Here is a 15908-nt window from a genome sequence, read left to right as displayed (position 1 = left end):
CACACCAGTGGGGCTTGTTGTTCTGCGTGTTGTTGTGTCGACTGACCGGAAATCTGTGGCCTGCAGAGAGCTCGGCACTTCAGGATAAGTAGTATCATGTTTTAAATGGAGTCTGTTGCATCGCTAATCTTTAAGTGTTTGTGTTCTGTACTGTGTCTACATATAATCACTCTCACACACACACAAACTGGCAGCGTTCCTATTGTGGTGACGTTCATTCAATTTGAAGACTTTATAGCTTTGTTCTGCGTTGCTGTTTACGACCCTGGAACCCTGAGAAGAGGTCTGAATTAGGAAAGAAACTAAAATCACCTCTTCAAAACGTCACTTTTGAAATGCTATTATTTTTGCTTCGTCTTATTGAAGACTGTCCATAAGGAAGCAGAGAGAGAGAGCTTACTGTATCTGTGGTTTAGATATGTTGAAGTTTACACAATAACAGACTGGAGCAAGAAGAACCCCAACATACATTAAAAGAAAACAAAATAAGCAAATTCTATCATGCCAACCTAAACCATGAATGATGTGGTCAGATGTAGTGTTTTATATCTGCTAACATATGTGTCGTATAATGTTCTTTTTTTGTTGTTGCCTTCTGTTAAATCAGCATTCATTGTTTCTGACATGACACTCTTAACAGCGACTTTAGTTTGAGTCAAATGTCGGCAAAGGAAATAGTAATATTCTCATAAAACCATGTGGCTGGTCCTGCTGCGGCTGCAGAACCAGGACGGTATGATATGAAGTACCTGATGCAATATGAACAATAATATTGTGTGCAGAAAACTGCTGCTTTGCCCATTGGCCAGTGTTTGTAGACCTGTTCCATGGATGACCAGGAGGGGGCAACAGAGGGATCAAAACCAGACAAGAGTATTTTTTTTATCAACTATGTTTCTGAATAAAATCACTGAATAACTTATTTATATATAATATATATAATATATTATATACATATTCACAGCTCACATCTGGTTAATTCCTCCTTGAGGTTCCCCCTGAGTCATTTCCCCTTGTCCCTCTCCTGTCCTCACATCACCCTTTATCTGCTTGACAGTACAAGGCTCTGCAGGATGTTGTTCCAAACTCTGGGCTTGTTCTGCTTGCTGCTCCTCCCACGGATCTCTCTGCGTGTCAGCGCCACTTTTTCCTAACATGTCTTCTGGTGTTTGACAGTCCCCGTCCTTCTCTTCAGCCTCTTTAAGATTGGCTGGCTGTCCATACTCAACTTTGTCTGTTGGGCTTTCCAACACTTGGTCCTTGTCCTCATTTTCTTTCGAGCTGTGCAGTTCACATGGGGACAGGACACTTCTGGCCTCCTCTCCGGCTGACCTTCTGTGCTGTCTTGTAGGCGGGCGCCTCTTGAAGGATAGCCGTGCACGAGTCTGTGTCGAAAAACACAGAAGAGAACCAGCAGGGAATTTAGAAGATGTTTTTTAAACATCATTTAAACAGTACATGCTATTTAGAGTTGTATAAGACAGTTAAGCATCGCCACTCTGCATCAATTTATTTCAATCACCAATTGATTGTAATTAACGTATGTGTGAGAACAGAGCACTGACAAAACGGTGCCTAGAGACTCTAACTAGGCTAAGGGGATTACATCTGCGATCCACCTGCAGCAGCCCTCACACACTACAGGGGCGTCTTATTCCAGTTTATCCAAGGCCTGCTTAAACAGGAGATGCAGCGCCTGAGAAGCACATCAGGGCTGTGGACCAGATAGATCAGATCTATTTGTCATTGAGATTGTCTTGTTAGTGTTTACCTTGTTGAAGCTCGGCAGAGGCGTGGCGTCTGGAGGATTGTTAAAGCCGATGGGATCTTCCTCTTCACTGGGCGCACGTGAGAGCCCCACGGTGGGGCTCAGTGGGCTGCAGGGTGTGGTGGGGGGCAATGGTGCTGGTTCGAGCTTCAACTCAGGACTCCTGGGTGAAGGCAGTAGAACGGTGGGCGATAGAGCAAGATTGGCCTGCAGGGATGGAGGAAGATTAATAAACTACAAGTAAAAACAGAGATTTCAGACAGTGAAACAGGGTCAACATTTTCCAGAAATGTTTTTTTTTTTGGACATTATGTTACTTCAATAACAGGTACATTAATGAAATGAGTACTCGATTGAATGAATTACAGAGATATACACCTGCCGCCCTCCTATAGTCGCAGCTGCTCGATGTACATCCTGCCATTACTGTTTAATGGTTAAAAACAGCAACAGCCACATTTTCCTCTGGGATTTAAGAGCATAAAAAAGTCCGTGTCTACACTTTTGAGTTTCGATGACATTACCATACCTCCACTGGGGAGAAGAAGAAGAGGGAGAAGCGACAGCCCTTTTGTCCCATGGCTGCCGACCGTGTCTAAAGGAACGACGGTGCCGCGTTAGAGCCTCACCAGAGGCTGGGAAGCCCATAATCCCATTAGCTCATTAATCTGAGCATCAGGGATGGGCCCTCCCCCACTCTTCCTCAGCATTTAAGCAGCTCAGGCACTGGTGTCAAATGAACAGCTGGTGGCAGCAATGCTTTAAACATCACACAGGCCCTGATAAATCCTGTATGTATTGGGGAGGCCTTGGAATGAGTCCTATTTCCCTCATTATAAATTGAGACATGGTGCATTTACCTGAAGTTTCCCAATGATGGGGGAATTCTTCATCTTGATTTTGAAAGGCTTTGGGGAGACAATAGTTTTCTGCAAGAGCAGAACACAGACATGCAAATGTTAATACACATATTCATACAAGCACAACCCTGATTTCAAACAATACAACTTATAATGGCATGCTTTTATATATAAATATATCTTGTACTGTCCCTTTAAATATTAACAAAACTAAATAGCAATCCACATTACAGATATAAAGTGGTTGCTATCAGCATGACGTGTCTATCTCTGAACTGTTGTTGATGAAATTGTCAAATGTACAGAAATGACTTACATCTGATTCGTCATCATCATTTCGATGTTGGAACTTCAGAGAACAAGGAGGTCTTCTTTGAAATGGAAGCTACAAATAAAGAATTTGAATTTCAATGTATCCATTGACCCCAGAAAATCTGCTGGCACATTTAATTTTTGATTTTGATGTTGAAAAATACAAATACCTCATCATTTGAGGTGGGAAATGGAAGAATATGACCTTTGAATCTTCCTGCCAGCTCAGCCACAGATAACTTGGTTGGAGAATCCTAGAATAAATGAAAAAAGGGATTTACAGCTAAATTACACTAATTTAAAAATAGTTATTGTTCTGTATTTTGGGACTTAAAATAAATACATCTAATATCCCAACTTGCAAACTGGAAGTACACTCTGACATCACCACCTCCTGAGATATTAAGCAATAACCTTCCAATGTGATCAGATCAATTTGGATTTTTGTATTTTTATTTTCAAATTGCTAATTAATATTCCCTGCTCTATGAGGGAATTTCTCCTGGAGGCGAACTGAAAGTTAGTTTCTTTCAATGTTATCATATATACAGTCCATGGGAGGCTTTTGTCCTGTTTGATGAAGCACAAAATGATTTTTAGTCAGACATTGACTAAAGGAAGTTACTGCCATCTGCCATGTTTCACTTCCTTGCAGGTAAATTGAGAGACACATCAAAGAGGATGAACAAGAAAACTAAAAACTAAAAAAAAACTTCAGCAGTGTGTGCATTTCCCTGCTGTCCATGAAGAAGGTCATATTTTCTCCTGCTAAAGAGCCTGTTTCGTTGCAAGCCCATCTCTCCACAGCTGTGTAACGTCAAGCTGCAGCCGGTGACGGGAGGGACCTGTCCTTGCAGGCTTAAACTGTTATCACTTCTTGGCCCCTTTACTTTCAGTCTCTCCCACCACTCTCAAGCAGATTGCTAAGCTTCCCTCCTCTGCACTTCTTTTGGATGAGCATGAACTCACTCAACATAACTGTGACCCAAGTGATAAACTGACTTTGTTCTGTTTGTTTTTGTGTTATTGTTGTTTTTTTATATTGTTTTAGGTATAACCTTTGGACTGTGGGCGAGTCAAGACATTTGTGTACTTCTCGAAGCGGCTGAGCGGTGCCAGGAGGACCGAACATTCGGATTCATGTCACCAATGACAAAACGTGTCTCTGCAGATTCTGCCTTTCTCTTTTGGGCTTTCATATTAAATCTCATCTCCATTACATTTTATTTGACCACTAAAGATTCATGACTCTCCTCGCAGCTGCCAGTTCTATCGCATTCCCTGTGCGTGCACTCTCGGTTCCCTCCCTCTTTGCACAGTGTTTGAGCTGTGGCCCATGGAAATATGGTTGTCCCAACTTTAATATGGCACACACATTCCACATGTCAATCACACAATTATTGTCTTTTTTTTTCTTATTCTTACCATGACCTCACCTCTGTGCCTCCACCACCCAAACGTATTGCAGCATCGGCGAGTCCCACACTGTGTCTGTATCACCCTTCAGTCCTAATCTGTATCTCAACCCTTTTCCTGAGTTCCTCTTTCTCATCCGGGATAAATAGTAATCATAAAGGACCACCCGTCCTCCACGCCGTCATTTTGTAACCTCAAATTGTTTAACTCTTTCCTGTCCTTTCAAAACAAATGCCTCCTTCAGAGAACAAGCTCCAAAGCAGGAAGTGGGACTTTGTTAAAATTACAGCGGAGATGTCTTAGGTGAATAAAATCAATGTTCCACCTCAGAGATTGTTCATCTTTAATTAGGAAAGTTGTTGAGAAAGGAATTAAGGAGAGAAAGGGTGCCCAGAGAGGAACTGTGGTACTGCATGAGGAAGTCTGGAGTCGCATAGAAGCCTGTCAGAGTAGTTCAGGACATGCGTGACAGTCTCTCTACCATCCTCTCAGAACTGAAGAAGCCTCTTGGATGAGAGGTGAAACGTCATCAGTCAAACTTGAACAAGTTCAGTTGATTCTTCTTTTTTGCTATTCATGATTTACCACGACCTGGATGACTGAGAACCTACACAGACATGTATGACAGTTGTACGACAGCAGTAATGTGTGCAGTAGGAGGGACAGGGGTGTTTAGTGTCGAGGTGGGATGCACCAGGGATCAGCTCTCAGCCCCTTTTTGTTTGTCATAGTGATGGACACACTAACAGATGAGACATGAAGCCCCTTGGAATATGATGTTTGCAGGAGTTGCTCATGTACAATTTTCCATTATTTTGAAAGGGATAAATTCCTTTAAAAAAATAATTAATTAATATTCTTCTATGTATGTTTTCACAGCAAGAAGCCCTTATTGTTATTGACTTTAAACTACTTACTTCACACACACAATGACATGTAAAATTGTAATGGAATATATAACTCCATAATCGAGACATAACATAAAATAACCTGAACTATTGTCTAAAATGTTATTGCAAAAGTATGTCTTTCTGCTAAATTCACTGTTTCAATGAGATGGCATGAGAAATGTTACTTCCATGAGCCATACAAGCCTTTCTGCTTTTTATCAGTATCGCATGCAGCTGAGTCAGCTTGGAGCCCATGCTTATTGGAAGAGTGGGAAACTTTGGGCCACTGTGACAGAGAGCAGGGGAAACTATTTCTGGGGCTCTAGGCCTGGGAAAAAGCTCCAGAGCTGCTCCGTAACCCCTCAGCCCCTGAGAGAGTGCCCCCCCCCCCCCCCCCCCCCCGCGGTTATGCTAGATCACATCTGATACATACCGTGATGGAGCTTATAATGCAATTGAGCATGTCTAAACAAGGAAAAGATGAAACAGAAAGCGACTTAAAGCAGAGCCTTACCCATGTGATTAAGTATATTTCCATAACAACAACAACAACAAAAAGAGAAGATATTTCTAGATTGAATCCCTAAAACCTACTTTGGATGACTGCTTCACAGGCGCACACACAACAGCCTTACAGCCTTACAGCCCAATGATCAACAATAGAGTTTTGATTATTAAATAAAAAAATTCTTGTCTGAATCCATGGAGTGAATCAATGCTCTTGTTTGGTCGTTTATCATCCTCAGAGGGCGTAGTCTCTGGACAGTCTAATTTATTGTTTATAGTATCTAAATATCTGGCCAGCAAAGCTAGTTCATCAAACTATAAACCAAAATCCTACAATAAAGCAAATATTGATACTTTGGTATCTGTGGCTTTCCTCCATGATCCTGTGATACATCACGTCACATCCTCCCAGAAGAACTATAATTTGTATTAGGTGTCATTATTTTTCCGTTTAATAAAACCCAAGTGTGTGTGTGCAACAACGGTGAGCTGCAGACGCGAGGTTTACTGCGTGATCATCAGATGCAGAAAGAACAGAATTGAAAGAGCACACAAAGCTGGCTGCTCCTGTGGCTTCTGCTTCTAGAAGCAGTAGAAGAATAGAGCCTCAGTAAATCCCAACTATATCTGCTCGATGTGACCATGGTGGTCAGAGAGCATGCAGCCATGTAATCCACCATGAATCTCATTAAGATCATAGCTCAGGGCCTTTAACGCTCGGTTTTTATTCTGCTTTCAATCCCTATAAGCTGTTTCTGGTGAACCCCACAAATAAAGCACAGCTGCTCAGGAAGATCTTTTTATTAACATCACCGAGTGTAAGACTTTGTTTTCATAAGTCAGCATGTTCTGCCTCAGGGAAAAACCCAAGTGAGCTGCTCCCTTCTGCCTGCACTTGTTGGCGTTACGAGAGCAGGCAGCCACCTTCTTTGCTCGCCCTTTCCAGGAAAGCATGATGTGTTTTTGGCCTGGATGTCCTCTGAATAGCTCACTTTTATACGGTTTTCACTGGAGTGTGTGTGTGTGTGTTTTCCTCTCTCGCTCTTTTTTCATGAATCGTGTGTGTAGAAGTACCCTTGGAAGGCCCTCGGTCGGAGCGATGAGGTAAATGGACACACACATCTCGCAGCACAAGCGATTGCTGCCTCTTTCATAAGGCAAATGGGTAGAGCTGCAGATGTAGTCCAGTGCTGCAGGGTGGGGGGAACATATATTAAGCAACTCAATAAGCATCTAGCGTGGAGGAACATTCCTCTGGGTGAAATGGGAAGAGAAATATGTTTATGAAGTTAGATTTCTCAACTGAAATGTCCTTCTCCTTTTTTTTTTTTTAGATAAATGACACAACTGATTCAGGATCCCAGCTATTGGGGAATTCATTCTATTTGACACAGAAGATATGAAGATATGTTAACAGATGTCAGAGCCGGGCCCGCTAGTGGAATGCACCAGGATATTCCAACGTGATAACTCCAGCTGCCTGTTTAATAATAATCTGAGCTGTTGCGCAATCAAAAGGAATGGACAGAGTCAATGATTCCGAAGTGTTCATTGCAGACTATATTTCCTCTGAAAGCATCTGTTGGGGATTCTGCAGGGTGTTCTGGTATTCTCGTCTCCTCTGATTCTGCAATCACAGCAAAGACCATCTGGACAGAGGATCAGATGGCTGAAGAGGAGGTTAAGTATCACAGACACACTCTGTGGGAGGATTTCATTCAGAGAAGCCCTGCACCTTCCCTCTGCAATAGCGTGTAGAGATCCGGTGTCAAAGGTCATGGCGTCCGTGGTTGACTCATTTTAGGATACAATACTCTGCTGTTTCCTAGTGAAGAAGGAGTGACTTGCTGTATGTCAGAGGTCAGGGCTCCACACGGGGGTAAGTGGAGAGCCCATTAATGAATTCAGACGTAGAATGTGACTATATTTTTTCAGTTTACCTAACACAAGGCCTAACATTACCGGACAGAATAAATCTAACAATTATATACACATATGTTGAGCTATTAAATTTGATTCAGATTAAAATACCCATTGTTGCGAAACCTAAATGAATATTAAAATACTCACTTGCATGTTTTGTTAATAAAATAAGTATCCTTTTTTGTGGCAGATTTTTTTTCTACTTCTGGTCTGTTTTTTTGGGGGGGGGGGGGGGGGTTCTGATAGAGAGAGGTCAAAGGCTCTAGAACCAAGGCCTCTCCGCTAACACCCTGTGCTTGTTACCGTTATCACAATTTGGATGTGCCCCCCCCCCCCCCCCCGCCCCATCAAACACTTTCCAAAAGATTACTTTAAATATGACATGCTCAAATGTGTCTGTAGCCTTTAACAGAACAAAAACCTAAAATGTCAATATTTTAGAGAGCGGGGAGAATGACAGGTAGGAGGAGAGTCAAAATCAAGGAGATGGATAGAGAAGTGAAAGAGAGACAGAGAGCAGGAGCAGACAAAAACAAAACGTAACATATAGGCTGAGAGGTGGGGTACACACCGGACGTGTCGCCATCGCATTGCGTTAGTATATCGAAATAAATAAATAAATAAAAAGATCTATGCTATTTATGCTGTTCTGCATGGGGATTTGGAAATAAGTTTAAGTCAAGCCTGACATCAACTCAGACTGCCTTTTTGAAACATTCAAGCCAAGCCTGCTTTGATGGAAATTACTGCCTCAAGTTGCCTCTGACACGTCTCAGATCTCAAAAGCTTGACTGGAGCGACTGCTGCACACTGAGAAAGAGGCTGGACCAAAAGCTGAAGTATCTCCACTGAGCCGAGGCATCGTGACCTAACTTCCTGGACGCTTTACAGCAGATGTTTTCTTTTACAGATTATTATGTCATCCTCAATATCTCCACTGTAGTTCCCACCCTGTCTATCTCTCGGCCCCACACACTGCTCCAGACTGAAAGTCAGGTTCTGGCATAATCTCATACCAGATAATAGGGGCTCAGAGAAAAAACACATTAGCAAATGTGACTTTGAGGAGCCTATTACGGCAGCACATAATAACAGTGTTTAAGGAAATAACAACAACTCTGAAAATGATAAGCCGGCGTAGGAATGGAATTACGATGCTTTATGAACCGTCGGATTTGTCAAAAAAGAGCAAAGATCCTCCAACAAGCCAGGGTTGCACGCCATTACGTTATAGGAGTCAAAGCGGATATGTAAATAATGCAATAAACCAGGGAGAGAGAAAAGAAAATACACACAACAACGCAACCAATCCGACATTTTCTGACCTTGTCTGTCTTCAAAGACAGTAAAGTGCTCATTTTACGTGAGCAGTTTCACATCTCAGTGGGTCTCACACAGTTCTTTTTTTGTTTTTTACCTAAACGCATTGTGTGCATATTTCAGGCCTGGCATGTGAAACTGTAGAGACCATCATTTAGGAGTGTGCCTCTATATGTGTGGTCTCAGGTGGTCGTTTAAATGGCGAGAATCCCTCATAAAAAATGCATAAAAGTCCACATATTGAGAGCGATGCAAAGTGTGTGCTGCAGCGTTCAAGATGAAAGCAATCTCTGAAATCCTATTTTGGGGATTTCCAACATCTGGAAAATACATGGTCGCATAACCAGCTCAGAAAACAATACGGATGCTCGGACGATTGTCTTATCAATAGTTACATGCAGGTACATCAATAAAACAATGCCAGTAGTACCAATCATTGCAGACGTCTTTGGAAAATGAGCATCTACTTGTTCTCATTCCTGAGCTGATAGACCAAGACCGGCAAACGACATGAGATCAGTTCATCGTTACGGGAAGTACTAATCAAAATGACTTTTGTGTGAGACTGTAGTCTCCCTTTACTGACATGGCAACTGCAGCCAATCATGAACCGAGCTAGTTAAAGCTGTTTCTCTTACTACAGGAGAAACTGGATATGCTCAGAGACTGCAAAAACTGAAATAAGATCTTTTCGATGTGCTCATTCTGATGTTTTCTACATCAAACCAAGCCAAATCAATGCCTCAGTGGGCATTTTGCATTCATAGCACTGAGACCCAACTGTTACATCAGCTGCGTCGGGCATGGGCTTTTAAACTGGTATCTATTTTATACTCATGACAGAGTAAACATTTATGTTTTGTTCCCTGTGTCGTAATCCCATCCCAGCTCTAGGGGTAGTGACTGTAGTGCAAGCGGCCGAGTTGCATGTGTAGCGTAATATGGGAACGATTCATGTAAAAATAATAACACACACATACACACACACGCAATATATAATTGTATTACATGATGACTAAAAGGGTCCAAAACCAGCACATTGGCAAATGTCTGGCTGGTACAGACCGCGGGCCAGCGTTATTGGGCTCTTAACTTTACTATGGATTACATAATAAATGTGCACACCATATGGTTGGCAAGGCAATCCCAAATACTCACTCCTCTAGCTATGGTTTCACTTGTCCATCAAAAGAAAACCCGTCAGCCCAAACCACATCCCAACACACAGAGTACGACTCCTCAGGTGCACGCACGCACATTCAAACGCACGCATTTCCAGATTACGTGGTCAATATGTTGTCATTCCAACTTGTGAATGAGAAAACTCGAACATTTCCATGTGCTCATCTCCCCTGAAGGCTTGCTAGAGGCAGTTGGTGGAAATCATTCTTGGTGAACATGAACCAATCTTTCCTAAACCTAGAATATATACTAATGTGATGTCATCAAGGCTGAAGCAGTTTAAACGACAGTCCCTCCGAGAATGAAATCACAGCCTGCGGTGGCTCAACACTTTTATGAAGATACTTTTAGCAAAATGTAGCATGCAAAATCTGAGATAAAATAAGACATCAGTGGAAATTGATAACATTTTCCCCAAATTAATTTCTGGGGTCAGATTGTTCACTGGCTAAAATCCTCAGAGTTAGAACAATTGTGCCTTTATCTATAAAGGTGTTTACCAGGTAAGTTTGAAATAAGCATTCAGTTTAAATTCTTGACATTTACTTAGATTAAAAAAATAACTATTTTCCATTGAGCTGCTGCATCAAGGGTAGTAACGGTAACCAAAAAATAAAATACAAAATATTCATTCATCTTTTCTATGTTTTGGAGGAATCCAAATACTTTTTACTGCAATTTTGGCAACAGAGAAAGAAAAATAAGCTTTTAGATCCAAGATGAACTTTGTCTAAATCACATCTGTGCTAAGCTTGAATGCTGTAAGCACAGCTAATGTTTTCACTCACGTGTTGCAGGGAGAAAAATGGGAGTTTCTCTTCCTTCTCAACACATGACATTAAATACTTAGGGAAAGATGTGAGAACTCTAAAGGAATGTCTTGTTATGTAGGGAGGAGGCCACAAACCTGCAAGCAAACCCTGCAGGAAAAACAGGGGAAATACTTGGACAGGCATCCTATACAATAAAGGCACATGTTTTCTGCAACTATTCTTAAGCGTAGCGAGAGATCCTGGGAAGGAAACGAACGCATGGTGACGGCATGATGGGTGGAAATAACAGGAAATTCAAACGTAAATGCCACATTCAGGATTACAGTGAAAAAGAAAATGACTTAGTGGTGTTTCCTCAACAGATTTATCACAACACATAAACATCATCATCAATCATGAAAAATACTGTGAGCTCTCTGTCACTCATTCATCAATATGAAGTCATTAGTATAGTAGTATTATGTCAAATAATAGTGATGCAAAGTCACCAGCATGTGATGCTCGATATGTGCACTAAAACATTTTTTTTTATAAACCTTTGAACAGATTCCTCCAGACAGTAATAACACAGAGCATTGGAATTCGTTAAAGTGTCCTAAGTTGTGATGTTCATCTTCAAACTCAGCCGAAAACACTGAATCATGTTATTAAAATGTTTAAAAGTAAGTGGAGACAACATGAATAAAACTTCTTCTTTTTTTACCTCCATCCTGGGGAATGAGCCGCAGATCGTCTCGTCCTGCTTTATGACTGTTTGATTTCTGCTGATTGAGATGAGACTGAGGAACGCAGGGACGGAGCAGAACCAAATCAGCCTCAGGAGGAGGAGGAGGAGGAGGAGGAGGAGGAGGAGGGGATAACTTTTACACGCGTTTGGCCTCTTTGGAGTTGTCAAGCTTGTCCTGTTAAAAAATAATTGTTCCTGTAACTTTTTCAAAATAAAACACTTTTTGAAATCATTTTTCGTAACGTGGTAACGGGAGCAGATAAGAAACCTCTTATTATTATTACCTCTTATTTTTGGCTACATGCGAATTCCTTTAGTATCTTTAGTACATGCGATCTGGTGCCGCCAGGCCAGACCAAAAGACACATTCCCAAAGTTTGAACAAAACATGCGTGCCATCGCACCAACCAGTCAATAGCGCTCTCTAAGGGCCTGCTTTCTATGAACCAAGAACTTGAAGCATGTTTTAGTCCTCGCCACAGCAAAATGATTTAATTCTCCATTTCTTCAGCCTTGTCCAGCTGATGGAAAAGACCTTAACTTTGACATCAGCAGCAGGAGCATGTGGCCTGATTAGAGCAGTTGTTTTAACATAGATCTGCATAGCAAACAAAACTGAGATATATTTGTAGCTGTACATCCGTAATCAGATTTTCTCCAATCTTTAATTCTTTTATGCAAACTTTTATTTTGAAGGAGGCAGTGTCACACTTAAATACTTAAAAAATAATTAATTCAAGAAATATTAACAACTTAAAATACAGTTCAGCAATCAATGCAAACTCAATATTTATCAAGGCAAGAAGCTGCTGTGCAGATTCTGAGTTTGTTCTGTTCTGCTTTGATTGTGCGGTCGGGAGAAAATGTTAGATTCAGTCCTGGTGCACATGCTTAGATTAAAATGATTTTCAAAATGATTAAAAAAGCATGTCTTTCTTTGAACGCCTTAACTCCTTTAAGAAGCCGTGGCAGTTAAATCTTCATGATTGGAGCGTTCACTTAATCCTCTAACAGATGTTGGAGCAGCTGGTGTCTCTGCGTTCACGTTTTTGAACTGGACACTCATCATTTAAGAAGGGAGTCATGTCTACCTATGATTCCGCATGACTCCTCAATGAATTATTGGGAGATGCGCAAACTGGATTAATAATGATAATCAGTCAATCAATCAATGAAACCATCAGTCCTGCCAATCCCCTGTGGTGTCTTTGACCAGACATGTAGATGCATTAATGTCAGGGTTCTTGGTCAGGTGGTTGACTGTAGTGAAAGGATGCTGCGTGACTTGAGGGTTAAACACCCTATGGTCCCAAGCAAGTTTCATGTTTCTGGTGTCAGGCATTTAATGAGAAACATTTTGAAATATAACAGTTAAATCGTGAATTGAAGAATGCAATTATGTGATGCAAATCTTTAGGACTCCAACATAATATGTGTGACGTTTGTATGGAGTTGGTGAGACCTTGCTACGTACCCCATTACACATGGACTAACCCTAAATGCCCCCCTCTGTATGGATCATTTGCAAAATGTTGTCTGACAAATACATGAAGGAATAAATTACAGCTCAATCCATGGATGTCGGCTGCATCTCTCCCTGTCAATAATGGACCAATTTAAAAAAATGTTGTTCCATTAGTCCAAAAAACATGGGATAATATAATAGAATAAAACAAAAAAGATATTGCATTTTCTCCCGTTACATTCTTTCACAGTAAAAAATACATGGCTGTGTGTTTTTGTATAATCACCATTCATGGAATTACATATCTTAACCATATCTAAACATATTCCTCCTTATCAGCATAAGCCACAAACGGAACAAAAATAAATCAAAAGTTAAGTTTAATAGCATCAGGATGAAAGATCTAGACTAATGGTCTACAACTGTAGCATCAATAACGGCTATGTCCTGTAACAAAATGTTATGCAGCGTGTACATAGAATGTGCATAGCGTGTACATAGCATGTGCATAGCGTGTACATAGCATGTACATAGCATGTACATAGCATGTGCATAACGTGTACATAGCATGTACATAGCATGTGCATAGCGTGTTTTACAGCTAGGCCACTGAATAAAACTTGTAAAGTAAATGTTTACTAATTTTGCAAGTAACTGGCTGCTGTTGTTCTTTATAATTTGATGAATCATAGCAGATTATTACTAATCAATAATGTGTTGACAGTCTTATTAGCAAACCACGTATAAAGCATTCATACATAATTAATGAGAGTGGCTTTATTCCAAGAAGTTCTATTTGTTTGCCAGTGACATGTGGCGGTTAGTCCACAACGCTTTAGAGTTCGTGTTCTGTGAGATCCTTTTGACCATCCTTCAATGCTTACAGGGTCTCCAAACCACATCACATCTTGTTTTATTACAACACAATTATGTAAGTGTATAAGTAGCTGGATCATAAATGACCCATCACCTCCTCCTGCATCATATTCAGCAGCATCACAAAAGCTGCCTTTTGACATTTCTAAGGCTGTTTCCCCCTCCTGAACATACTGTTTTATACTCTCAACGGCATTCCTACTCATAGCTTGTTTTTTGTTTTTCTTTTGGTCAGCTATTCTCTGCTGTTCTTAGAGAATGGAGGAAGGAGAGTTAGTCTCTTATGGGGGGTTTTGGAATAAAGAGAAACCATCCAGTGGATTGGTTTCTAACTCAGCATCACCACCTCACATAGCTGCAGGAAAACTGGAGACTAAAAACATTAATGTTTTATTTTTTCAGGTTTGAGAATCAGCTGCTGAATCGGTTCCCATGAAAAGTTTACTATTATTATAATAATAATAATAATTAATTATTAAAATATGTCTTGCAATCTTTCACCTACATAGAGAATATATATAAAATATGCTGTATGTTTATATATATATGTCTATATAAAAGTGTGTGTGTGTGTGAGAGAGAGAGAGAGAGAGAGGTTCCCCCTTCTGGTAGAAAAGACAATTACATCACCTATGTTGAAATAATGCTGGAGTAAGATTGCAGCAAAGCGGTGAGCAGCAGAAACATCACTGTCATTATTATTGGATTATTTTTTTTAGCCCTCATTGACTCTACAAACCTTTTGCAAAATAGGCCATTATATTTGATCTGTCTGTAGCGTCTATATTATAATCAGTATAAATAAGTGTCTCTGTAATACTGATTTGTGCACAGCTGTGTGCACGATATGAGAGGTTTCCTGATGGCGTAGAGGTTCGGGCCTGAAGAGTAGAGCGTTTAAACAAACGGAGAGATCCGGGGTGGTGTGAAGAAGGGCCGAAGGGAAGCGTCGACATGAGCTGCTTGCAGTCACCACCATTACCAGAAAAGAAAATAAGCAACAGAGGAGCCTGCCGGGGAGCTTGTTGCTCTTTCCTCAGGTGATGGCAGGACAGTCTGAGGGGGTATAAGCGTGAAAAAATAAGTGTCATGCGGATGAGTCAGATGAGAGCGACTTTGTCTCTTTGTTTGTGCAAACCAAGGCTGTGTGAGTCACCGCTCGTCGGTAAATATCACGCAGGCTCTTTTAAAGAACAAGACGCATGGCAGGCAGAACATGGAAAACGCTGTGCATATTTTTAGACTAGACTTTGTTCAGGTTAAAAAGGGATAACTTTGGCGTTACGATTCTTGCTCCAATGCAGGAAGCACCAAAGTGTGGCTTGTCTAACGTGAAACGCGGCATCGAAGAAAGATTGTGCCGCATTATGCAACTCGAAGCGATAAAAACAATCGAATCTGCCGCCGCTGACAACCCAATATCTTTTTTTCCCCCTCTTTAAAATGCACTCGGGGCAGCCATTACTTTGAATATGGTGATGCGGGGATATTGGCTGCCATTGTAAATCAGACATAAGAGCCCACATAATAGAATCGCTGTGACAGATTCAATGTGATCGGCGACACGTACGCAGCGCCGACACCTCAGGGCGCAGGTGGTCTCTGCATCACACACACACACACAACAGGTAGCCCATTTTCATTGTCATTTGTTGTTGTGTTTTCCAGGTTTATAATCCATCTGTTGGAGAAATGGCAAACAGCCTTGCAAACACACACACACACACCCACACACACCCACACACACACACACACCCACAGAGAGAGAGACATCTGAATAATTAATGACCCACAGCTAATAGGTTTACTTGCTTTGTTTTTCTTGATTAAGAGCACAAACAGCAACAAGTATGACAACAGTTGCTCACCATATATTTACTTAATGCAAT

General features: G+C 41.1%; 1 protein-coding gene across 1 annotated transcript; it reads right to left on the bottom strand.

Moving 5' to 3' along the window:
* Positions 1-965: 965 nt before the first annotated feature.
* Positions 966-11017, bottom strand: zgc:153184 (uncharacterized protein LOC751652 homolog). Its single transcript, XM_068745470.1, has 6 exons — positions 10967-11017; positions 3111-3194; positions 2945-3013; positions 2629-2697; positions 1772-1975; positions 966-1385 (listed from the first exon to the last, which is right to left on the bottom strand). Exons 1-6 carry the CDS (start codon positions 11015-11017, stop codon positions 966-968), a joined length of 897 nt encoding a protein of 298 aa, XP_068601571.1.
* Positions 11018-15908: the final 4891 nt, after the last annotated feature.

The sequence above is a fragment of the Brachionichthys hirsutus genome, chromosome 11 (assembly GCF_040956055.1).
Source record: "Brachionichthys hirsutus isolate HB-005 chromosome 11, CSIRO-AGI_Bhir_v1, whole genome shotgun sequence".
NCBI lineage: Eukaryota > Metazoa > Chordata > Actinopteri > Lophiiformes > Brachionichthyidae > Brachionichthys > Brachionichthys hirsutus.
This window is presented reverse-complemented; position numbering and strand designations above follow the sequence as displayed.

What these genes read in the sequence shown, in the direction of transcription:
- zgc:153184 (XM_068745470.1), bottom strand. Translation starts at nt 11,017, where the DNA reads ATGTCATGTGTTGAGAAGGAAGAGAAACTCCCATTTTTCTCCCTGCAA. An exon ending in CATTTTTCTCCCTGCAACAC is followed by an intron (nt 3,195 to 10,966) that starts GTGAGTGAAAAC and finishes CATTTATTCTAG; the next exon opens with GATTCTCCAACCAAGTTATC. An exon ending in CTCTGCCGAGCTTCAACAAG is followed by an intron (nt 1,386 to 1,771) that starts GTAAACACTAAC and finishes TTTTCGACACAG; the next exon opens with ACTCGTGCACGGCTATCCTT.